The sequence below is a fragment of the Excalfactoria chinensis genome, chromosome Z (assembly GCF_039878825.1).
Source record: "Excalfactoria chinensis isolate bCotChi1 chromosome Z, bCotChi1.hap2, whole genome shotgun sequence".
In the NCBI taxonomy this organism is placed as follows: Eukaryota; Metazoa; Chordata; class Aves; order Galliformes; family Phasianidae; genus Excalfactoria; species Excalfactoria chinensis.
In genome coordinates this window covers 20,451,840-20,478,104 of record NC_092857.1, presented here as the reverse complement: position 1 = coordinate 20,478,104, position 26,265 = coordinate 20,451,840, and the positions used below count along the sequence as shown (strand labels likewise).

The following is a 26,265-nucleotide window of genomic DNA, read 5'->3' as shown; positions in this document are numbered from 1 at the left end:
TCTACAGTGAAGTTACACAGTCCAGGAACAGCCACAGGGATTATAAACTAGGGAAAATATAAACCTTGATAAACTACAGAGAGCTATACTTTCCAAACACAATTCCCTAAGCCTTGGATTTTGTGCTGCATGGTTGCATGGCACAGAGAAGAGACCAGCAAGCTAGGCAGCAGATACAACACAAAGCTTAAAGCAGTGAAAACTTTTCCAAGAAGATTCAGTCATATTAAACATGATTAACTAAAATTGAGGGGTACACAACATTACAACAGAAATGTTGCATTTCTTCCCCTTCTTTTCTTTCCCAGGAGGATCCCCCATGGACTTGAGTCTGTTCCTCACAATTTGAAGAGCCTTGAACCACTATGTGTTTGTCAGTAGTTTACATCCTACCAGCTGTGCCGTGGATTACCGGAGCTGTTCCTTATTATGGAGTCCAATTTATAATTTCCTATTTGGTTTCCAAATCCCACTGCCTTAACTCGTGCTCTCTGCCACCAACACTCCTGCCCACTCACAGTACTACTCACTGCTGGGGAATTCCTCCTTCACCCTCTGCTATCAGGAGCAGTGAGCGCTCTGATCTCTGAGTCAGTTTTACTGCAACGGATGAACAAGGCTTCCCATGAGCAGCACTGCCTGATAAAGCAAGTAGAGGACACTGTAGTAAGTATTCCATGCTGAACTCTGTTAGTCTCAGAAAACAAGGGTTAATTACAGCTGCTGAAAGACAGGATGCAGCCCCATGAAGTCGGATTACTTTGCTCCTTAAACAGCTACCTTTTTTCCTCAGGCAAAATCCTTTGGGCAGGAATGATGGCAACAGCTACACCCCCACCTGCAATGCATGAAGCTCTAGTACAGCCATTAAAATGCAGCTACACTAAGCTCTTGGAAACACTAAGTATATTGAAAGGGAAACAGTTCTTCCAGTCACATACTCAGGACAGGTACCTCATCCAGAACTGAAATATTAAATTCTGATTTTATGATAATTAAAAAAAAAAAAAAAAGGCAGTAATGGTGAGAAGCAGACATAAAAATGGAAGATTCTTCTTTAAAAGGACAGTTAATATGTGAGCAAATTACTGACACTAAAGGTTAATTGCTTCTACTCCCCACCCCGACAAAAAAAGTACATTAAAAAAGAACATATTTATAGAGATTGCCTCTTGCTATGCTTTTCATGGCTTTAATAATCTATAGTGATTTCATTTCAACATCCTTAATTATTAATATTAACCCTCGTAATGAAGATGCATTTGGACTATAAGCTATCATGACAGTCCACCACCTTTCATGGTACATGCTGAGCACAGCACTTTGCAACACTACTTCTTAATTTTGTTATCAGTATAATACATTTAGGTGAAAGTAAAGATTAAAAGGGCATACCTCCTATTTTAAGAAAGACTGCAAATAAATGTTTTATTTGCTAATGTAAGTGCAGGTAAAACTCTCACAAGTTAGCAACACAACACAGGATTCTCATTTCAGGAAGATTTCTTTATTGCTGTGATGATCATGATCGTGATGTGTATCTGCATCATCTTCTGTATCCTGCCTTATTCTTCTAAACAAGCCTTTTATATTCTAACACGCACGTTCAGTATATTTCCACTAACAATCCATTGGCTAGAAAGCAAGCAAGTTCCATAACAAGCAGAGAGCTTATCTTATGCCTAGGAACAAAACACCCCTGTTCATTCAGACCTTCTGTATCCCTTACAGAAACTCATTATCAGAGGGTCAATATTCGATGAGGCTGAGCTGAGCTCTCCATCTCCCACATAAAATAAGCTATTGCTGCACCTGGAATGTGAAGCCTGACTGCATAGATACAAGACAGGCTCATAGTGCAAGATACACACTAGCATAAAGGATGTAGGGATAAGAAAGTGGTCATAATTTTTCAACAAAAGAGTACTACAAGGAGTAATTTAAGTTGTATTTCAGCTTCAAAATAAGTTAGTTATATATAACTTCATAGTTGTGTTCATGAACAGCAACACTGAAGAGTCAACAGGGCACACTGCTGTGAGTTAAACAATTAAAACTTCTAAGATGAGGAATTTAAGTCTTTTGTGTTCTGCTTTTGCAGGGGGAAAAAAAAAAAAAAGAGTAACCGAGAGGCACAGAAGGCAGCTTATAAACTTAACTACTAGTCCCTTAAAAACAACAACAAAGTGTCATATATCACACCTGTGAAGATCAAAGCATCAGTAAGTTTGAGATGCTAACCAAATGAGGTAGTGCCTTGACTTGCTTGCCAGACAGCTCTGTCAGAAATCATTTGCATCAGACAGGAAATAACTTACTAGAGTGCACACCTAGCACAGCCACAGCAGGGGCAGAGGATTTAAGGACACAGGTCTCACCATGCTTTTGGCCATACAAAGAAGCTTCACGTTAACAAAGGTTACTTTAGATTTTGGATTTTGACTACAAGCCCTTCATACATCTCTTGTGAGAAGATGATGTGGCCAGATATTTCTCATCATTTTGTGGGGCTTACCTCAAACCTTACTTTGGCAACAGGATGTTGCCTGTGCTTCCTCCTTGCCCACTGTTAACATCCTGGGAGAAATAAGGCAAGGTTAGTTACCACAGTAGCATGCTGTGCACTGGCCCCTCCGTAGCATCAGTTCTGCATTACTCTGGACCTGCTGCCTCATGTGCTGTTTTGTGCAGCCCACCACTGTCAACAGTGCTTGCTGTTAGACCTGTCCTCAGCCTGGGAGCTGGCTGGTGCCTCTGGCTGCTGCTGCTCCCAGCACGCACAGACCAGGCTCAGGAAGGGGCAGCTGTGTGATTTCCAGAAGTTCCACCCCTAGCTGATGTAAAGATATCAAGCAAGGCTGTTTCCACACCCACCACAGACAGCCTCGCCAACTAGCCCAACTACTCGCAGATTTTACCTGATGTGGCCCTTTCAAAAAACAAAAACAAGATCCACAAAGACAAAGTGGGTCACGTTCCAGCCATTTTTCCTTTGAATAGCATCCATCCAGACTCAGAGTCTAACCACAGCCAAGTCCCCAGGCTGCTGCAGTACCACAAGGGAGCTAAGCTCAAACCCCAAGTTTTCTGTAACTCTGTCTGAAAACGAGACCAGTATAGTTCAGAATTAAGATAAGAAGTGGGCGTGCCTCCCGGCAGAAGACCTGCTTATCCAGACACCTCCTGCAATCTCCACAGATTTCTTTTCCACTTAGACCTGTCACCTCTTGGCTTTCTCAGCTTTCTCCTTGCTGACGGCTGTTCCCAACAGCAGCCCTATGGGCACCACTGCTCTTAACATACTGCATTTCATAGGACTGGTGAATTAACATGGTGAGACAGACAGTCCTCCTCCTTACATTGAGTGTGTTCCCCAAATAGCACAGAGTAGCTTTAATGAGCATTTCTTGGGTCTGAAAGAGCGCATGTGGTAGTTTCTAAGGATTAAGTCTAACACTGTCTGAAATTATCACACATTTACACATAAAAACAGCCTAACAGCTCTGGTGTTTCAGTGACAAAACAGATGTCTAGGAAGCACCTCAGAAACAATCAATCTACTTTCTTTTGGGGATAGGAAAGGGTAAGAAATTATTTAGTCGGCTCTGCTTCCCGCTACAGAAGTTTTGTTTTACCTTACTTTCAACCTCCTCGCGATTTGTACATATGTCAAAACAATCTGGATTGCTAATGCTACCTTCTTAAAAAATAAAAATAAAAAAAAATAGAGAGACTTGTTAAGCCAAAGTCTATGCATCTTTATCACATGAAACAGTGTCTGCTCCGCACCCTATCCAGAAACTCCTCTCAGGAGAAAAGCCACTAAGACAAGCCCTAGAAATATTTTCCCTATAATACAATTATTAGGACAGTTGTTTCTGAGTCTTTCTTTTAAATCATTTTATGTAACTGTAATAAAATTGATCATAACCTAGAATTCAAGGCTAGTAAATTGCATGATTTTGTATGGTTTCACTTTCAAATCCAGTAACAGTCTTCTGTTTAAATTCCTAACCTACACCTGACTTCTCTCTTCTATAACTAAGTAAGAATTCATTTTTTACTTAATCAGTAATTACCCCAGACAGGACTCAGTGTTTTCTGCTGCTAGATCTGGTAGCTCACATCCTACCAAAACTACAGAAGAGTGTATGCTGAATAAACATTTTTTTTCTTTAAACCTTTAGCAAATACTACCAAGCTGAAAAATCCCAACATGTGAATGGATAATCAGTGCCAGAGAAAAAAACAACTGAAGAAAAACTACATTCACAGATCAAACCTACTAGGAACAAAAGAGCCTGGCGTTCTCTAATTCCTAACAAGCAGGGCACCAGAAAAGCTGTAAGACACTGTCATTGTATGAAGTGCTCCATTATCCATTATTTTGAAAAGAATAACTAATTAACTGCTAAATAACTTATCTTCCCTTGCTAGAAAGAATTAAGAGATTATAAAGTAATTAAAACCTCTGGCAATATAAGTGTTCATTTTTCTATTTTAAAATTAGAATTGCACAAATTGTACCTTAGAATACTTCAACTACCTCTACCTCATCCCATGTGTTTATTACTGTGAGACTTCTGCCTTTTGCGGAGTCATGGTTCTTCTGAAATCTGTAGATTAAACCTCAATTAAATCATTACAGTTCTTCTGGAACTGGCAGGCTTAACTTCAGTTCATTCACACTAAAGAAAGATAAAGGTTGTAACTCATCTGTAGACAACTGCACCCAAAAGGCAAGCCAAATATGCGTGCACATACATACAATTTCAAGCAGAAGAAGGTAGATAAGAAAAGTAGGTGAAGAAAGTAGCAGAGTAGCAAATAAATTAAAAGAAAACTGAAGTAATTTAATAATAATAATAATAATAATAATAATATAATTATATATATTATATATATAATATAATATAATAATAATGTTGTATTAACTTCATTTAATTATTCAGTGCTTCTGTGGACCTTTTTCACAGCACTGTACAACCAGCACTCAAGAGATTTACCAGACCAAAACATAAGTCTGTAAATGAATTGGTGGGAAAAAAAAAAAATCCTTTGTCTTTTCTTACAAATATCCTAATCTCACTTTTTTTTTTTTTTTTTTTTTGTCTTACATACAAGCTTAGGTGAATTGTTTTAACTACTGCTTACTTCAAACTACGTTACTCAGAAAGATGAAGGTGTAACTTTTAACATTAAACTTAGCAGCACATGCTGAAAAACTTCCTTTCATCACAACCATACTAAGGGCAAGGGGAAATCTTTCAAGGATGTTACTCTCCAGACACATTCCCCATTCCCCAGTAAGGACAGCCCTGAGCACTCTATTCAACCTGACAAGAACCAGAAGAGAGGACAGAAATCCACAGATTCAAAAGCACTGTGCGTGCAAATTACAGTTGCCTGCCGAGCACCTGCAAAATAAGGGAAGTGAGCTTCAGCCTTCTTATGTCACTCTGACAGTGGTTTGCTTACCCCTTCTTCCTTTTTTCTTGCATACCTAAGAGTCTAAAAATATATACATTAAAAATATAACTTTTAAGTTCAAGGTATGATGTAAGTGTTCCCTCTTTCCTTAAAGGAATTAATGCGAGTAAGAAGAAAAGGGCCTCATTCATTTTAGAACTGAGCTTTTTAAAAAACAGCATGGAGTCACAAAATATCCCAAGTGGGAAGAGACCCACAGGAATCACCATTGAGTCCAACCCCTGGCTCCATGTAGTACTGCCCCAAATTCAAATCCTATGTCTGAACGCACTGTCCAGAATGCTTACTGAGCTCCAGCAGCTTGGTGCCATGACCACTGCTGGCACCCTGACCCAGTGCCCAACTTCATGGTTGTGCAGACCCTGTCCCTGACCCCCAGCTGCCCCTCCCCTGGCACAGCTCCATGCTGTTCCCTTGGGCCCTGTCGCTGTCACACAGAGCAGAGCTCAGCGCTGCCCTCCGCTCCCTGTGAGGAGCTGCAGCCGCCATCAGGCCTCCCCTCAGCTCCTCTGCTCTGCGCTGAGCACACACAGGGACCTCAGCCACTCCTTGCATATTTTACCCTCCAAACCATTCACCATCTTTGTAGCCCTCCACGGCCTCTCTAATAGTTCTATGTGTTTGTACTGTGGCACCCAACCTGCACCCAGTGCTGGAGGTGAGGCTGCACAGTGCAGAGCAGAGCGGGGCAACCCTTCCCCTCTCCCTCTGACAGTGCTGGGCCTGGCGCACCCCAGATACAAAATCAAAATGCAATTATATAACTAAAGTTCCACAACTTCAATATGACAAAAGATGGATATTTTATAAATAATAATTTGTACCGTCTTTTGCTTGGAACTAGGAATTCAATAGTGCTTAAGCAAACGGTTAATACACTGGAATTAAGGAATTTACGAAAACGTGCTTTTTGTTTTTTTAAATCATTATTTAGGACAAAATGTGGGCCCTTCACTAGTTAGGAGCCTGAATATAAATGCCTGACTGCAAGGCATTCAACCTGACATCTGCAGCTGCTCCCAGGAGACCTCCAGCCCTACCGTCAGTGCCCCACTTGAGTGTGCACACAGACGAGCGCGCTGCCAAAGTGCAGTCTGCAGACAAAAGAGTCTCTCTCTTCATTGGGAGCAGCGTTCTCCTTTCCTCACACCATCAGCTGAGCCTAAGTTTTGTAATTAAATCATAATTAAGCAATGAGAAGCATTATTTTCCTAGAAAAAAAATAACATCCTTTCACTGTGCCCATTCAGCTGCCGATGTCTGTTCTGCCTGCCAAAGAGGACATCAATTAATGCCAGCTACGGCGGCTTTCATGAAGAGGCTGTTTGTTCAGTAGGAACTGGTTGTCTGCAAACTCATGCTGAAATGTTAAGTGACCAAACAATCCATGTTCATCACCATAAACATACGTGCAGCCAGCAACGTGGCACTGCCAGTCAGTCATATGGAACTGTAATGAGCTACTTTTTTTTCCCTCTAGAGTTTCCCAAACACAGTCAAATCCTTTTAATAGCAGAACAGGAAATAACTAATTTGTAGAACTATATGTATGGGCTTTCTTTCTTCCAGATGAAAACTGACATTATGTAACCAACATAATTGTTAATTATGATGTTTTGTTTAAGAATGCATCATGAGAAACTTGACAGAAACATGCTGAAATGCCCTCCAGGATACGAACACACAGCTGACAGTATTTACAGAATCACAAAAACTACATCAATCACTTCTTTCAACCACGTTTTTTATTAGACATGCAGTATCTATAATTAAGAGTGAGCTATGTATCTGTACTGATACAGCTATGTGCATTTATTCTCCATTCCACCGATGTAGTTACAACAGAATAGCACTCTTTATTGGTTTAGATTTTCCCAGATGGAAAACAGAACAAACCATGAGAACATAAAGTCTCTTTTTCAACTATAATTGCATACTAACACTGCTACATCAGCATAACTAACTGGGCAGATGTAACTCAAATAGTTATCCTCATGTAAAAGCCCAGCGTGTATACCAAGTCTGAGAGCACTGACAGCCTCATGCAGAAGCACACCTATTTCAGGAAGGCAGACTATTGCACACGCACATGACACTGCTTAGCTGCAAACTCACTGTGACGTACTGGGAACGTCTGAATAATTTCCAGTGAAGCAATTCAAACATCTCCAGGCATACTCATCAGCAGGGATGACAGCAAAGGGTTTATGCCATGCAACCACCTTTTTTTATTTTTTTTGGTTAACACTTAATCATCAAGCACCACACAAACCAAGAATGATTAGGTGATTTACATATGTAAGTTTGCTGCCACAGACCTGGCACTTCGCAGACATGCACATTTATGCTATTAAAAATAGTATAGTGCAGCATTAAAAAAAGTTTCAATGGCGTAAGTTTCAAGTGACTGCATTACTCAGTGATGTCAGAAACAAATTATCTGGGACATTCCAAATAAGTACTGATACAGTGCTCACGTTCCTCCACCAAATGCTTTCTTGCCGCTGACATGCTGTGTCTCTTTAATGACCCTCATATACAAAACAGACGTATCATAATTAATATTATTTTAGAATTTTGTAGAAGTGTGTAAAATAAGATTTCTGGAGATGAAAACATGGAAGTGCTTGTTTATAATCTCTCAGCCAAGCTCTTCTAGGCTCTGAAAATAGATTACGCATAATCCAAGGAGAGGAAAAATTTTCTTCTCTGCAATGGTATATACTTCCTATAACTGGTGATCCAACCTAGGCATAACACTTCTGGACCTTAAATTTCCCTGTATGGCAGTATTTGTGAAAATCTACTGACTGCAACTGGAAAATGACTATCATTTTTATAAGGAAAAAAGCAACCAAAGACAGAAGCAAAATTCACTGCCCTTAAACAAAAGTTCACAGAATAGTACCGTCTCCAGGCACAGTTCTAGAAAAGTGAAATGCATCTCTGAGAACGAATGTGGCCTGTAAAATCCATCCCTACTTTGCCTTTACCAAGATTAATTTCTGTGCATAATGACTTACAGAAAAAGTACCTTGTTTACAGTTTTCTTTATTCCTTCAGTGGCTAATGTAATATTCTGTTTTCTCACAAAAATCCAAGAAGGCAGAAACAAGGCGAAGAGAAAAGTGAAACAATTTTTATCCTTAGTATACTTTTCAGTAATGGACTTAGCAGATACAGAAGCCTACAAGAATACAGCGAAAAGACTAAATTCCACTTAAATACAGAGTGTAGAAGCAATTTATGAGAAAAAAAAAATAAAAATCTGCATATGCCTTGCCTGGATAAAAATATCCACACTAGGAAAGGTGCATTTCGCTACCGAAGTCATATACTGATTGTCCGTAAATAGAAGTAGGTCACAGACGGATCATGAAAGCAAATACCAATGATTCAATGTGCCAAAAAGAAGGAAAAAAAAGAAGAGTGCAAGGATATGATTTATAGTATGCAAATAGCTATGAGCAAGTACCTGAGGAGGAACCATTTCACAATGCAGATTCGTTTAATTCATCTTGGTACGTCAGGAATTAAGTATCACATAAAAGAACTGGAAAAGCAACATCCAAAAGCACAGAGGAAAGAGCAAGCAGTAATAATTACAGTTAATATTTTAATTTTGAATACATCAGTTAACTTACTACTGACTATAGCTATGAAAGCCTACCTACGTGACACACAACTGCAATAGCTTTAGGTGTTAGATCTAGCAGTGCTGCTAGCAATATCAAGAGCAACCTGAAGCGTTACAGAAAATACCGCCTGTCACAAAAGCAGGGGATGACATGTCTATACTAACACTTAGCTTTCAACTAATCTATCCCAATATGAACAGAAATGCACATAATTTAAAGAAGAAAATTAGGTGACAACATTGTCACTTGTAACTGTATGATGCTGTGCTTACAGCTACTCCCAGAGTCCTAACTTCTAGATTCACATAGAGACTTGAAAACTCCCAAATTTTTGACATTTGAGGGTAGTAACTGTTTGTTGATCATTCTTACTTTGGGGTTTGTTTGAGGATTTTCTTGGAATTTTATATGTAAATGCCTATTTTGGCAAAATAAAGACCTAATATGAACTCTAAACATCTGACCACAGTAAAAAAAAAAATAAAAAAAAAATCTAACATTGATCCGTAAACATCAGAATAGTATGCACTAAAATCTTTACAGGAGTTAATGAAATCTAAACAAAAAGGAATGCTGGTCTGGACTAACAATGTGGCCAAATGGTGCACTGCAGTGCATTGTCCTTTTTCTTCACATATCTATCCTTGCAAGAACCCTAGTACTGCAGAGGTCTCAAAGCTCTGTTACCCTACAAGGACAATTATGCCTAACTTTTGACTTCAGTTAAAATTCTGCCTTAGAGTAGCAACATGCAGGACAGAAAAAAAAATGATGATGAAAACAATAGAGCTGAGAAGGAATCTGAGTCAAAAAATGAGCAATGAGAATATCTGGAACCCTCTTACAAACAGCATTTGCTGCTTATGAACTCTGAATTACAGAAAACAAATCTGCAAGAGCTCAACGGTTATCTCAGAATGAGAAGAAATGTACTTAGAAGAAAAAATAGGAAAAAGACTATTTTTGCTTCCGTTGACCCAATTTTGAACTAGAATTTATACTTATGACTACTAGTACTGGATTTAGAGCTAAGAAATACTGAATTCGACACTAAAACATTTACAGCAAGAACACATTTCCCCCTTTCCTCAACAATGTGTTCACTACGTCAATCACATCACATTATGCTCTTCCATTTTGTTATTAAGACATACTACAGTGTTAGCAATTAACTCCTAAATAAACATGCTAGACACACTCATCCACAAATTTCTGTGATATGTGCTGCCACAAGGTTCCCAGATCACCATTACTACCCCAAGATTCACATCTGTGACTCCGCCACAGAAAGATATCTTGCACTGTACAAATTATCTCAAGCAGCTCAGATGAAAAGAAATTAAAGCTATATGTGGAGTTCAAACTGAATTTAGTAGCTTTAGCATGTAAATGCACCGTTCTACCAAAATCTTGCTTTGGCACAATTTCTACATGACTCCTTTTGATGGCATAAAGGCATGCTTAAGTGGAACTACTTTATGAGTTTGAACATTTGTCCTTCATTTCCTGGATTTTGAAAAACAAATGCCCCAAACTACTAACTCAGTCCAGTGATTTAATCTGCTGATCTGCTGTATTAGCAAAAAGTCTAACATTCAAGTTCTCACTCAGCTTTCCAAATAATCTTTACAATCACCTCCAACAGACTGTAAGCTCTTTTTTTTTCTTTTTTTTCTTTTCTTTTCTTTTTTTTTTTTTTTTTAAATCAATTCCAATCTACAAATGTGTAACTAAACATTAGTCTAGAATGTTTTTCAGGCTTTCAAAATCTAGAGACAGTTCATGCAGGTAATGGTAACACACAGGGATGGACAACTAATCTGATGTACATACAGGTACGTGGCCAGTCAAAAAGTCACTGTCTTCTCAAGCTAGCTGGAATTTACTAGACTCTGACTAGTCTTTAGTAGAATGTAGTCTTCCGTCTCATTGGAACCACCATCAATTTAACTGATGCAGGAAATTATCAACAACAAAATTTTTAGAAGTGTTCAGTTAACACAAACAGCAACTAAAAAAAAAAAGCCACAGAAACCAAAATACCCAAATACACTTTTGGTGAACTGGCATTCAACAACACATATTTCCTCCTGCAATTTGGGGTAATAACAGCGCAATCTGGTAATTTCATGCTTCCAAAGCATTCCATTAGATTTCAGGCAATTGTGGGAATAGCTGACAGCTTACAAGTTCATACAGATTCTTTATTTCATCCTCTTCTTACAGAAAAATTGCATAATTTCCTTTAATTTTTTTTTTCCCTTTTCTATAAACAAACTATAAAAAGAATAATAGTCACACATCTGTTCAACATAGGGAATCAGAACCAGTATCATCTTGCAAAAATCTGCTAGGTTCCCACAAACTTCTCTGAGACCAAGGCTGGACTGAACATGAACATTACCGATACGCCATAGGCTTGATGTCACAGTACAGCAGAGATCTAAAAACAATCCCGTGATTCTGACGACACAATCAGTTGTATTTATAAAAGTTAATCTAACTGTCCTGTCCAAAAAGAGAATTTCTGGTCTTCACATTCACTGATGTCTCACAGCATACTTTATCATTGTAAAAAAGCAGTACTGTGTCATTCACCAGAAGGTGGAAACAAGAATAATTTGTACTATGATAGAAAACTACACGTCATATCCTTTACAAGTCTAGCTTCAATACTTCAAATGCCTGTAGCCATATCACCTCATGCTGTGATTCTGCCACATCTCAGGCTAAGCAGCATTAGGCTAACTAGCTGCTGCAGGAAATGATGATCTCTTCTGAGTCAGTGCTAAACACACACCCCACTATGGTGCTGCAGGGCACAGTGCTGTTTTTCAGATGAGTCTGGGCTGCCAGCCACGTGAGATCATTAGAGATCACTGCATTTGTTAAGAGTCAGGTTAGCTAAATACACACTTCTGAAAGTAACAATCCAATACTCAGAACCCCAGGTCAACTGAACATGTTTTCCTGGGCTGCTCCTCAAGATCTCAACAAGCTAACTGAAGGAAAACGTTAATCATTTCAATACAGCATTGCTGTTAAGTTCACTCGATTACTCTCCTCCTTTCTGTACCAGTGCTTAGTTTGAAACCAACATACCTTGTGATAGAATCAAGCTTCTGAAAACTACCCAGCCTAACAAAAATAGGCCTGTAATTACTATGCATATATGTACATGATTTTACCACTAAAGACAACTTATGACCAATGACAATAAAGTGTAACGAGGATATTTTTAGTTAAACCAGATAAATACATGCCAATACATTTAACAAATCAAATTCTTATCAAATCACTGGTCACATGTAAAAAGTAGGTAAATTATACTGATACTTCTCTTCAGAAGATTATCACCATTGTGTATGTGAATAGAAACACAGAAGTTCACTGATTTTGTTGAGGCAAAATAGGCACCTCGAAGACTTGAAGACTGAATTTTTCGATATTAAAACATACTGAAAAAACATCTATACAGTTAGAAGAATTAACTACTTCCAAAGAGAGGGATTGATAGTCCCAATAAATTCAGAGCTTTCAGCAATTAATTCAAAATCCTCAATAAACTGACATTCTGCCTAGGGAAGGCTGTTTGCTTTTTTCCAAGATAAACAGCAAACCTGGAGCCTAAAAACAGAGTCTTAACGTTCCACAGCCGTTGAGGAGGCACACTGTACACCACACACACTGCTATGGTTGATAATACAGGCTAAAGTGCTCATGAAAAACTTATTCAACAGCCATGTTTTTTGTGTGTAAGTTCCTGATCATATATAGGATCTGGCCCATGTAACACACATGAATTTTGCCTGGATAACACTTTTCCACAGAACCTCACAACCACCAAAGGCCTCCTTGCAAGAATCCCATACAAACACAGGACATGCGTAGTATTAGGTTTTAATATGCACAGCAATTCTAGGAATGGACAGGCATTTTGTGGAAACTATAGGAATAATCACATGTTAAAACGTAAAAAATCTGTGTGCTTTAGATCCTGGGTGTGTATGCTGTGAGGAGTGACCCCCCATGTACTCAGTGCTGCAATACAGTAATGTCAGCTCTCTAACTCTCCATTTGGGTTAGCGAGTTTCATTACTGGAGTTTGGTGACAGCACAGTTCAATAATGTCACATTATAAATTCTGTCTGTTGGAAGAACAGTAGGGAGAAAATACCTAATAATTGTTAAGCAAAACCACTGTCCTCCAATGTAATAGCAAACTGCATTCTATCCTGTTTTAAAGAAATCAACTGAAATTAAGCATATGTTATAAATTTGCTTGAAATCTCAGTAATCACTAAGTATGTTAACAATGAAATGCATTTGATATTCCAATAATAAAAAATAGAGCGTATTAAAAAAAAAAAAATAGGAACCTGCAGTTTATTTTCTACACACATACCTTTGTCTTCTAGAAACCAGAATATAACAAGCAGTCACATAAACATCTGTACAGATGTGATTTCCTACCCACCAAAAGACAAATATGTCACTACAGACGGATACAACAGTGCTTTTTGTAAAGCACTTTGTAAGGAAAAGCCTTTGGAACAAGTGAGAAACACCCTCAATGTAAGTGTTATTTCTCTAAACTTCACCTAGAACTAATTTTGTTGTTATTCACACAACACACCTTCTGTCTAACAGGAGGAGTCACAAAGAAGACAAAACTAGAATTTTTCTTTCTTTCCCAGGATTTCTTATGAAAAAGAGTTTTGTGAGAAGACGTGTTAATAAACGAGAGAACACTACATCTACTTTCATTAAGAAATCACTTGGTGCAATGTGCAAAGCAACTCTGAGAAGCTCTAATACTTTCTATATATGGAATACTACTCCAAGTTCTCACTGTTCTAGACATCATATGCAACAGATGACAGCCTCTGCTGGAAAAAGCTTACACGGTCTAAAAACCTAGGCATGACATGTAGATGAGACAAACATCTCTAACAGGTTAGAAGAGGGTGTGGATGAAGTAAGGTGACTGAAAGAGGGTGTGCTACAATTCTTGGCCATCAGGAAGAGTAATCAACTCACTACTCATCCAGCCCATTAGCCCATCACCTAATTTAAGGTTCCTATCTGTATCACAGCATAAGTTTGCCATAAGATGTGATGTAGAGAAAAGACAAAACCACCGATCCTTCAGACTTTGCTTTTGTTTACAAAACAAAGTTTTATGCCTTGTGAATACATTACCAGCAGGTTCAAGAAAACAAAAATATTTCAGCTCTCTCTCAGTCTCTCAAAGCCAAGAGAAAAATTGCCTTGTGCATAAATTGCTTTTGCTGAGCAATACTTCTGAGGGAACAGTTGCCCGCACTTTTGACACAGGATGAGATACATGAAATTTAAGAGTCAGTAAATTCAAGAGTCAGTAGATCAATTTGCATTGTTTTCTTAAAGCAATAACAACAAAAAACACCACATTCCTCCCAAGTCACTATAAAAAGAATTATATTTTCAATTAAGTTTTATAGTTTATTAGTTACGTTTCGTTTCCACTGTCTTTGAAGAGGAAGTCCTACATTTGTCTTCACCTATCCTGGACAGTTCTGTAGACAATATTTGTGGCCTATGGGTATAAGTTGGCTAAGTCTAGTGGCAAGTTAAATCACCCACACGTGGTTTATAAGTGTGTTGGCATCTTTCTGAAAAACAGTTCTGTAAGAATACAAGTCAGCAGAGAAAGAAAATTATTTCAAATCATTTAAACTGTTCAGATAAAACGTCTGAATCGGAACGGTTTGGATTGGAAGGAACCTTTAAGATCATGTAGTTCCAACCCCCTCCTTGCCTGGCCTTGAATGCTTCCAGGGAATGGGCATTCACAACCTCACTGGGCAGCCTGTTCCAGTGCATCACCACCCTCACAATAAAGAATTTCTTTCTAATATCTAGTCTAAGTCTACCTTCTTCCTGTTTAAAATTATTTCCCCTCGTATTTTTGCTACATGACCTTATAAGAAGTCCTTCACCAGGTTTCCTGTGGGCCCCCAATTTGTGTATATGACAATCAGAATGAAAAAGACGCCTCCAATAATCATTTCGGTTTTTTTGTATGAGCTCTTCCACAAAACTGAGTGATGACACTGGCTGCAGATATCTTGTTACATACAAATGTTGGAGCAGTTTCTCCAGTAACACTTTAAAAAATAATGCTTAAAATGTGACTCCAGATCATCTAAAGCCTTACAGATATTTTAATATTTTAAACGCATACACTACCATTACACTAAAACTACTTTCAGCAGTACCTCATTTCACCGGGTTACCAGACCTCCTGCACGCCCTAGATACACCTACTGCTGCTGAAGTTCTAGCTCCTGGATCCTGGTCTTCTAATTGTCCACTCTCTCAAATCATCAATGATTAAATGAAAACATTACTTCGACTGGTAGGACCAAATTACTGAATCTCTAGCACTATTACTCCATGTTGTGTTTCCTGTAGAATACCAGAGTAGGTGATCCTACAGGTTTCTCCTTGCCTTATAATTTATGAATCAGAAGAAGGAAACACATGATGGTTAAAAGGTATTAATTTATAGATAATATTGAATGCTTACGTCTGACCTACACAAACAATCTGCATATTTAATAAAATGACCCTGTATGTTCATATACCCCAGTATGTTCTGAATTTCCTTTACAGCATTCCCTTACAAAAGGGCAAAGAAAGAAAAAAGGTAATTTGCTACTGTAAAGTTTGGAGAATGCGAGTAAGTCAAAGGATCTTCATTTTTGAACTTGGGAAAAAAAGCAAAACAAAGCAGGAAGAAAGTTTCATGTTTTTGTTTTGAAGGTTTATTCCATCAATACCAATCAGTCCTCAAAAACCTGCAAAAGATGGTAATCTCCTGATACTTGGCAAGACAGAACAGCACATGTGAGACAGTCAAGCAAGAAGGAAAAAAAAAAAACAAACAGAGACCAACTGTATTTCTCAACAGAACTCATGTTCTCTCATTACTCATAGGCCACAGGTGGGGAACAGACGCCTCCAAAGAGGATAGTTCAATCATCAAAACACGGCAGAAAGGCAAGGGAAGAAACCAAATCATCAAGCCTCAGGTAACAAAAAAGAAGGGGAGGAAAAAAGAAAAGGACAACAACAAGCTTACTTACAAAACATGTTACATATTTTTGTTGTCCATCTTGTAAGGGAAGTAAAAGGAAGATAATCTGGTAAAACCTGATTGTACAGAGAACCGACATAATACCCTTTTGCGTGGGGTGTTCATAGACAGAGAGAACAGAGCATATTGGACTTGTCTGACTGCCTTTGCTTCTACTCTTACAGCACTTAAGTAAATTCCCTTGACATACCCATGCGTAAGAAGAAGCTAGGCGAGCCCAGACTCACTGGAAAAGCTAATCTGTATAACAAATGCACACAATCTACTTATTAGCAGTTCACTCTGAGAAGGTTAACAGTATTATCACGAAGGACATTAGCTAATTATGACTTATCAGTAAACGGCACTGCCAGATGAATGAGTTAACATTCATGCCTCCTTATTCCTGTTTCCATAAGAGGGAACATAAAAGCTGTGTGTTGATTTACATTATGAAAACTGTCTTGACAACAAATTACGTTAAATAGCATGGCAGCTGTTGGTGGGAATATAAAACTACAGGAAATGACCATGTCTGAAGCATAACGTCATTTGGAGATTTCCAGGATCACTGACATTAAGATACACATCATTACAAATTACACACATTGTTGTAAATAATTCTTTCAACAGAAGAACTATGAAAACTCTACTTTCCACGATTTTGCATTTCCTAACTGAATGACAGCACTACAACCTCTATAGCCCTCCACCAACATTTTCAGTTCTCTTGTCCCATTCACTCTCCAAGAAAATCCCCTTAGGGTCACCTTCCCTCACTGTTTGACAACATAGAAAGCAAGACACTTCCTGCATCCACTGCAATACCAACTCTGGGACACATCCCAAGAGCTTCACCACCTCTTGGCTGGAAGAAGGTCCTGCCATTCAGTTACAGAAACCTCTGTGTGTCCCACCCATCAGAACTGGCCAACATGTACGTATGTTCCAGTACAGTCTGGGTTGCTATGGGGGGGCAGATGGGCGAGATAGTTTGAGTTTTAAGTAGTGACTTATAAAATAAGCTGTTCTTAAAGCCACCTTCTCCACACTCACCATAATGTTTCTGTCCATTTTTTATGCAGGAATACCTTTCCACAAAATTTCAGCAGCTCACTGAGTGACAATATCAGCTTCTCAAAGAGAACCTAACAAGCTTCTTAAAGCTTTTAAATTATAAACTGATTCATTACATTCACATTTATCAAGAAGAAGGTCAGCTCCATCAAACCACTGCCTCCATCTTTCCTATAGCAAACTTAGGAGTTAAAACTGATATATTAAAACACCACATTTAAATATATTCCAGAAACAAAGGAAAGGTTTTTCATATAAAACTCATCTCTGACAGGCAGCTTTAATATGAATTTTATTATACAATAAATCCTCTTTCCCAGATGTGTAAGAAGAGTAAAGGGTCCAACACTGCAACTCGTCCCACACATGCAAGTCTCCTGAGAAGCACAATTCTGTTTGTGAGCCCATGCCAAATCCCATACAGGATGATGGGGGCCCAGCATTCTAGGAAGGGAAGAGAGACTATACTCTGTTCTGAAACATATTCAGACATATAGCTGGAAAAAAAGAAAGGTTCCTCTTCCATTCCTGTTTCAGTTATAAACATCTTGAGTGCTACTTAAGACAAGCACGGATAACAAGTACCAGAATTCAAACAAAGTGAGATTGAATTTATTAGCCCCCTCAATTTAAGCTCAAGATGAAATTCATATCTGTATCACTTCCTTGGAAATGAAAGGACTTTTTTTTTTTTTTTTTTTTAAATCTTTTCTCTTTTTCTTAGGAGTAATACAGGCATATTTCATGTTATTTCACAATGTAAATACTCATTTCTATTAGTCATGCTATAAAAAAAAAAAAGTAAAAAATCAAATAAACAGACTGCTTTTTCCAATGGTGGAAAAGAGCCCAGAATCCTACTCAATTTTAGGATACAAGTCACATTTTCCAGAAACAAGATCAGAAATGGTTGTACTTTCAAAATCTATAGCACTAATTAATGGCCATTACAAGCAGCCATACTACATCCCCTTGTATATGAAATAGCTTCTTTCCTGTTTGTCATGGTGCACCTTTGAACAAAGCACAAAGGAGTAAGTTTTTTCCAACTGACCTTATAATGTTAATACTCAGCTTCTGAATGGTCATTATTTTAAAGCTATTACTTAAATATTTATATACACAGATGTCTATACAACTATGTGTTTATTTAGTCTGACCAGACGTATACATAAAAGTAAACATAAAAAACTGATACTTCTAATATTTGCCCTCCTATGCTACAGCAGGTTAAGTTTACAGTCAAGTTCTCTGGAAACAAAAAATACAAATTCTGTCAGAGAAGAAGTCTTCAGACTGACACATTCCCCCACTGACCCACACACAGACACACACAAAAATCAAACTTACTGCCAAGAAGGAAATGACATTTTTTAAACTCCCCAGTGCAAGAATTACTCTATCCAAGCACTTATGAGATCTACACACTTTTAGTAAAATTAAGTATTTTAATATGCGACACTTTACATTAGTATGTTTCAACAAATTAAACATCGTCAGGAGCAGTATTTGTTCAGTAATCAAATGAACACATTTAAAGGTACCAAATAAACACATTAAAAAGTACCAGGGACTACCTAGATTAGTATAGATGCCCTTACATGCAAACCACTAAGATGCTTCTAAGATGCCATATGTATTAATAATTTTGCTTTAAACCCATCATTAAGACAGGACATAAGTTGATGTACAGAATAAGCGTTTTCCTGCCAGCAATCAGCACACTGTCTGACATCACCTTTGTTTTCATAAGAATAAATAAATGAAAAAAAAAAAAAAACAACAAAAAACCCACCAGTGGGTGACCTTTTAACAGTTTTTCATTAACATGTAATTTTAATTCTAGGCTAAAACCAAACGATAGGGATCAAAAGCAGGCTATTACATGCTGGAATATCTACATAATTACTGCATATGCAGAAAAAAAAAGAAAAGAAAAAACAGAACGTGTGGGAAAAGGAAACTGCATCAGTTTTTACTTTCTAATCACCAAAATGAGCATGCCGGCATTTCATGGGAACAACAGATTCTACTTACAATAATAATGATAATTTTTCAGAAACAACAGAACATGATGGCTTTCCTTATTCCTAAATAATTGTTCAGTGAAGAGCACTGCTAACAAACAAAAAGGGAGAAAAAGTTGATATAATTATTCTGGCGTGACCTTGATATTTTTGTACTTATCTGTTAGCGGCAGGAACACTGGCAATGCACAGCTGAAAGATTCCCAAGGGAAAATCCATGAGCTGCCACAGACTATGATACACCTGAATCAAGGTTAGCACTGTTCTCTCTGTTTCAGAAATAAAGTAAGGCACATATACACCTACCCTGGTGCTATAACAGTGTTCCCTCCAACAAGTCTGCCTCTCTCTGTACATTTTCTTCAAAACTGAACGTAACATCACTGAAGTGTATAATCAATTCATGGGGAACCCACCTTGGAGTTTACTTAACTGACCCTTACAGCTGTGAGAAAGAATTATCAGAGGCAGGTTCCTCAGTCAGTAAGCACGTGCAACTGCACAGCAAGGTACATAGCCTATTGCTACCAGGAACCTGAATCTGACAAGAGGGTGCAGCAGAAAAGGCAGCTATTAGCAACTGCACAAGGGAGTGCCTGTATGTTTAAAAATTACATTTCAGAGGTATCGGTGAACTTCTAACAGAGCAAGAACTTTAGGGGCTCTGCAGGACATCAAGAGCAGATGTAAACTGAATTCGGACATCTCTGTGCAATGTGTCCATATCATGTGATGTGTCCCAAAAGCTACTGAGCAGAAGCCTGGACTACTGTCTTGCTGATGTTCTGTACTAGGACAAAGACTGTCTCCCACTCTGTAATAACTGATACAAACCACAGTGGCTGAAAAATAAAAATATTTAATAAAAAAAAAAAAAACAAAACAAAAGAGCTTCTTGAAGTTCCAGTGCATTCCAAGCTTTTTGTTCTTAAATCTCAGTCTTACTGTTGCTTTCCACAGGAAAACTCTTCCATTCTTACTTACAATATAAGTAGGGATCTTGACTTAATTCTAAACAAATAGGAATTTCTCAGTGTAAAGACTAACACAAAACCAACAAAACAAGAATGTGACCAGATGAATCCTCTCTAGTCTGGCTGAAGCTAAGAAACAATGATGGCTCACTGGAAAAAACTGAACGTTGCCAACATTCAACTGTAAGCAGAACTTGAAATACATTAATTGCTCAAACAAAGAGATTGGCCAAGTAAGCCAAACTGAATAAAAAGAACAGTGTATTCACTTTGATAGTGAGACTGTAAGACTATTCCCCTAACACACAACCTCCGCTGTGAAAGAAAGGAAATAAAACTCCCGAGATACGTTAACACTTCACTATCTTGCACAGGAAGCCCAGCAGATTACCTGCTAATTCCTCCTTTTGGATGACAAGGTGTTTTAGCAGTCCAGACAGCCTGCTCAAGCCCATTTCTCATTCCCCCTCAGACTGTCTTCTTCTTAAACATATTCAACATGTACTGTTGGGTACATGGGTATTACATGGGTAATAAATATCTGACTCTCCATATCTTGCATATAGAAGTTAAGGTGAATATAGAGGACTGAAAGCAGGAAAGAGAGAAAGCTCTCCAAATCACTACACTTTGAAACATAGCAAAATAACACAAATATAAGCAAAAGCAATCCTTGGTGAGCTCTAACCAGTGGTACTCCTACAAAAGTACAGTAATTCAGGTTGGAGCACTGACACATTCAGTTGGCATCAGTGCAGTGATATTTAATTCCTGTGGCTTCTTTTATGTTAATAAATGTGTTCAGGCTTTTTGCTTGTTTTTAAGCCTCTAACAGGATCCCTTCTAGCACATGCTTCTGATAATATTGAATAGATTCATAGGATACTAATACTACAACAATATAACATTATGTTGAAAAAGGAAGATCTATACAAGAGACAAAAGCAGGAGTTACACATAATAACTTTATCATCCCATCTACCCGAACTGCCAAACCTCACAAGTTCAAGAAGCCTGCTCCATATTTTCCAGGAAACACACTGTCCCAAAACTAACAGGACTACAGCAACAGTCTGACAGCTGCTCTCTGTAGGAGTTTCCAAACAGAGTTGAGAGATAGATAGATAGATCGATAGATAGATCGATAGATAGATAGATAGATAGATAGATAGATAGATAGATAGATAGATAGATATAGTTAATAATACATGTTTCCGATATGGTTATAAATTCTTTGAATGCTTGAAGAATTACTTGATGATTGAAGAATATTTTAAGTGCCTATCAAGAAAGTCTCTTCAATACCACTTAAATGATTGCATACAAATGACGCAAGAATCACCCAAAAGCCTATTCTGGCTGAGAAGCAGCACAGCCTCTCTGACCCAAAGCAAGGCAGACTGTAATAATACTGTTTCAGTGCAACTGCTGCAAAGAAGCAATGAGAGAAAAAGGCACTAAACAAAGAATCATTCACTTGCTGTTTGTTTGTTTTTAAATACAGAGGACAGAGACAGAAGAGAGAAGCCATGGAAGAAAGAGTTAACTACAAATTATAGTATGCAGAAGATATATTTTACTACGAAAAAGTAATGCATATTGTGTTCACGCATCTTCACGTGGTTGTACATATCCATCCCCATAACGTACACAGATAGTCTTTCTCTCACGTTCTTTCTCCTGTTGTCCAATCCAGACTAGATGTCATTTCTGTCAGGAACACCAAATCAGTACTATGAAAGGCTCACACACCTATAGCATCAGAAAAATAAGATCAAGTGGTGGCATGCATGCCTCTTTTCTGCAAAAGGATATGGTGTAATCCATGTCCTTCATAGCCTTGATGATTTGAATACCAAATGCCTCTGATTTATAAATGAATTTTTCTACCTGCTAGTCCTGAAAGCCCACTCCCTGACTTGAAAGTCAGGCTAGGATTTTTCTTGTTCAGGTATCACTTCCAGCAAGACTTGCTGCAATTGAGTTCAGTTAAGTCTACTGCAGGAGAGAAAAATCTTAATTAAAGACTTCAGTGAGCAAGTAAGACCATCAAGTTTTATGCCTTTGTCGTAACTCAGTTGATAGGCTCAACACTGAAGGAAAATAGCTTATCTTTTACTTCTTCATAGAATCTCAGAGAAATGAAATCCTCCATCAAGGAAATGTGTACAAAAAAAAAAAAAAAAAAAAAAAAAAAAAGCCACGAAAATTCCTAGCATTTGCATACAATTCTCATTATCTCAATTGCAAAGAAAGAGGACAGTGCACACAGGCCCATAATAATCTCAGTAACACAGGCCAGAGAACATGCTAGAGGAACAAAACCTAAGGGAAAAAAAAAAAAAAAAAGAAAAAAGAAAAAAAATAGCATACAAAATAAAATTAAAGCTCTCACACTGGAAAGGAATCCCAAGGCCTTGGATGAGTGGACCCAAGACTTAGACACCCCAAGGCCTTGGATCAGTGGACCCAAGAGTTAGACACAACCAGCCGATTCATGTCACAGGAACAAGATCCCTTCAGGCCTACTCATAGTCTTTAGTCCTCTAAAGCACCTGGGAAGCTACCCACAACATGAGTGGCTACCACCAACCAGCATTCCTCCAGAAGGAGGCAGAATTCCATGCTACATAAATGGCTATTCTTCCAGTTTAGTCATGCAGCAGTTAGTGAGTTCCAAAAATGCAGATCCAGTTGGTGTCTCCATTAACCAAAGCAGAACTAGAAGTATGACCTGTATTATTTTTGATTCCCCTGACAGTCTCACTACTCTGGGATGTACCACATGCATTAACAGGTATAAGTGCCAGGCAGAGGCATCTACTTTCACAAAGAGAGCTGAAGTAGTGGAGCAGTCAGCAGGGGAGATGCCAGGCTTCCCACCAAGTGAAGGAACCATCCTGAGAAGAACTGTGAACTGCCAGAACTGTTGGCTTTTAGATTCACAGCACTATGACATACTGATTGTTACTGAGCAAAGGATGTTTGACATGGAACACCCCAGTAATAGAATCACAGTATGACTTAGGCTGGAAGAACCTTAAAGACAATCTACTTCCAACCCCCTGATGCTAGCACCAATGGGGTTAGCTAGCACCTGACCCACCAGCTCAAGGTACCTAGGGCCTCATCTAACCTGGCCCTGAGCTCCTCCAGGGACTGGGCACTCACAGCTTCTCTGGGCAGCCTGTGTCAGGGCCTCACCACTGTTTAAGTAAAGAATTCTTTCCTAACATCTAAACGAAATCTCCCCTCCTTTAGTTTAAAGCCATACACCACTGCCCTGCCACTATGTAAAAAAATGTGTCTCCCTCCCATTAAGCTCCCTTCAAGTACTGGAAGGCTGCAAGATGTTTCTCTGCAGTCTTCTCCAAGCTAAATACACCCAATCCCTCAACCTTTCTTGACAGGATAGGTGCTCCAGCCCTTTGTTCATCTTTATGGCCCTCCTCTGGACCTGCCCCAATAGCTCTATCTTTCTTGTGCTGTGGGCTCCAGGCCTGGATGCAGTACTGTGGGTGAGGCTAACTGCAAGGAGGGCAAAGCAGGGTGGTACCATCCCCTCTCTCCCTGCCAGCCACCCCCTTGCTGATGCAGCCCAGAACACAGTTGGCCTTCTGGGCTGCAGGATCACACTGCTGGCTCATGTCCAGCTTCTCATCCACCAGGGCCTCCAAGTTCTTCTCCATAGGGCTGCTCTTGTTGAACCTCATTAGGTTCACATGGGCCCAATTTTCAAGCCTGTACAGGTCACTGTGGATGGAAGCCCTTCCTCCTGTTGGGTTGGCTGTAATACACAGAACAGAGGTGTACGTACAGCATATTCTATTCACTGATAGGCCATACTTATAAAATGCTAAGACAGCAGGCAGTTCTACTTTACAATTTTTTTTAAAATAGTTTGATGAAGCCAAACCATTCTATCATTCTACTCTATGATCCTGTATTATTATTATACGTCTTTAAGAATTGGAGGGCATTCAAACTAATACAAAAATACCAGTGGCACAAATGAAAGGCCTCCCATATACTTCGAGAAAACCCATTTCTGCACCTTCCCATAGGCATAACTAGACACTCAGTTGAGATGTTATTTAAGAGGACAACGTGATATACAAGAAGGAGCATAATAAGTAAATACCAAACAACGCGGCACATGTATCTAGCTCAAGAGGATGGGCATATGCCGCAGAAGCACTTTCAGGCGAGAGGCGCGCCCTGGGTTTGTTATTCTAACTTTCCGCCGTTCTGCAGACGCTGCTCAGTCAGGACGTGTCACCGCGCGGACCCTCGGGCCCTGCAGCCCCCGCCCCGCCCCTGTGCGAGCCGTGTCACATCCCCGGGGACAGCCCCGCGCAGTTACTGACGGCAGCTCCACGCAGCAGCGTATGGCACTGCACAGCGCGGGGGTTTACGTCCCGGCACGGCGGCCGGGAGGCGAGCGGAGCGACAAACTTCGACAAACAGACTGCGGCACGGGACTGCGGGCACGGCGGCACTCGGCCCCGGCGGGAGGCTGGCAGCGCTCAGGTGCCGCGTACCGCTTTCCTTCGGTCAAGAGGAGAGAAGTTACCCCTCTCCTCCCCCCCCCCCCCGACACACACACACACACACAAAAAAAAAGGGGGGAGAAAAAAAGAAAAAAAAGAAAACGGCCGTCCCCGTATATACAAACGTCACCCAGTCCGCCTCAGACCGCGCAGCTGCACGGTGCGGTCTCTTTAAGAGCAGCGAACAAAGTCGGCTCCCGGAGTTGTCCATATAAAGTATAGGCGCTGCGGATAAAAGGTCAAATATCGGAGCGCTAACCGAAAGTCCGCAGGAGACGGGGGCTGGGGGCAGCGGGCAGCCCTACGGACCGACGGCGGCGCGGGGCCGCCGGCAGCGCACGGGGCGGCCCAGGGCCGGGCCTGCCGGGCGCCCTTACCTCTGTGTCCGGCGCAGGCGGGTGCCGCTCCTCAGGTGAGGCAGCGTGAAGTTGAAGAGGACCGTCCAGTAGCTGTGGTCCGACATATCCATAGCTCGGCGCTCACACCGCGGCGCCGCTCACGTCCATAACACGCGCGGGAAGGAAGGGAGAGCCGCCGCTTTCCGCACCGCTCCCAGCAGCCGGAGACGAGGAGAGCCGGGTCCCGCCCGCCCCGAACAGCCCGGCCCGATGGCAACTTTCCGCGCGGCCGCCCCCGCCCCGCCCCCAGCCAGCGGCGGCGCCAGGTGAGGGCGCCGGGCGGCCCCTGGCGCGGCGTTGGGGCGGGAGGCGCTGGGGGCGCGCTGCGGGGCGGCCGGGCCGAGGGGCTCCGCGGCGCTGCGGCGACACCAGCCGGCGGACCCCGCCCCGGGGGAGCCGGGCAGCGGCCGCGCGGCGCTCGATCTGCGCCCGCGTACGGATGCGCTCAGGGGACCGTGGGCCTAGCCCGGCGCTAAGCCAGCGTTTAGTCGCTGTTTTCCGTACTGGACAGCGCGCTGTCTGGAAAAGCCCACCCTAGAACACAGGCTGCCGCGGTACGGGCAGAAAGAGGCTTGCGGCACCTTTTCCACTCCAAACGGTGGGTGACCTAAGCGCCCAGGTGCCGAGTCATTTCCTCCTCCTCCTCCTCCCAACTTTCTTCCTTTGCCTCCTCCTCCACACCCTCGTTCCAAGCCCGGCCCCACCTCCGTTCTCACTTCAGCTCTGCGCTCTGCTGCAGGCCCAGCCAGTGCCACCACCGCGCTGTCTGCCCAGACAAGCACGCTCGCTCACATCTGCGCGGCACACGAGAGGGTCTGGAATTACTGCTACACCTCACTGCCACGGAATCGTAGTGCCTTGAAAGGACCTCTGGAGATCCCCGAGTGCAAACATCTGCTAAAGCAGTTGGCTACAGTAGGTCACATAGGAAAGCATCCAGGTGCGCCTTGAGTATCCCCAGAGGTGACTCCAGAACCTCTATGGGCAGACT

At 40.5% G+C, this 26,265-nt stretch overlaps 1 protein-coding gene across 7 annotated transcripts in view; it reads right to left on the bottom strand.

Annotated features, from left to right (window-relative positions):
* The window catches only part of MAST4 (microtubule associated serine/threonine kinase family member 4), a 277,722-nt gene that overhangs the window by 68,974 nt on the left and 182,483 nt on the right, over nucleotides 1-26,265 (bottom strand). For 2 of the 7 annotated variants that reach the window (XM_072360608.1, XM_072360609.1), the window contains exon 1: nucleotides 25,254-25,448. The exons of the other annotated variants lie outside the window; for them this stretch is intronic. In XM_072360608.1, coding sequence (XP_072216709.1) covers nucleotides 25,254-25,345 — 92 coding nt within the window. In that variant the 5' untranslated portion in view covers nucleotides 25,346-25,448. Of the gene's footprint in view, nucleotides 1-25,253; nucleotides 25,449-26,265 lie in introns of those variants that run through there. 7 annotated transcript variants of the gene reach the window in all.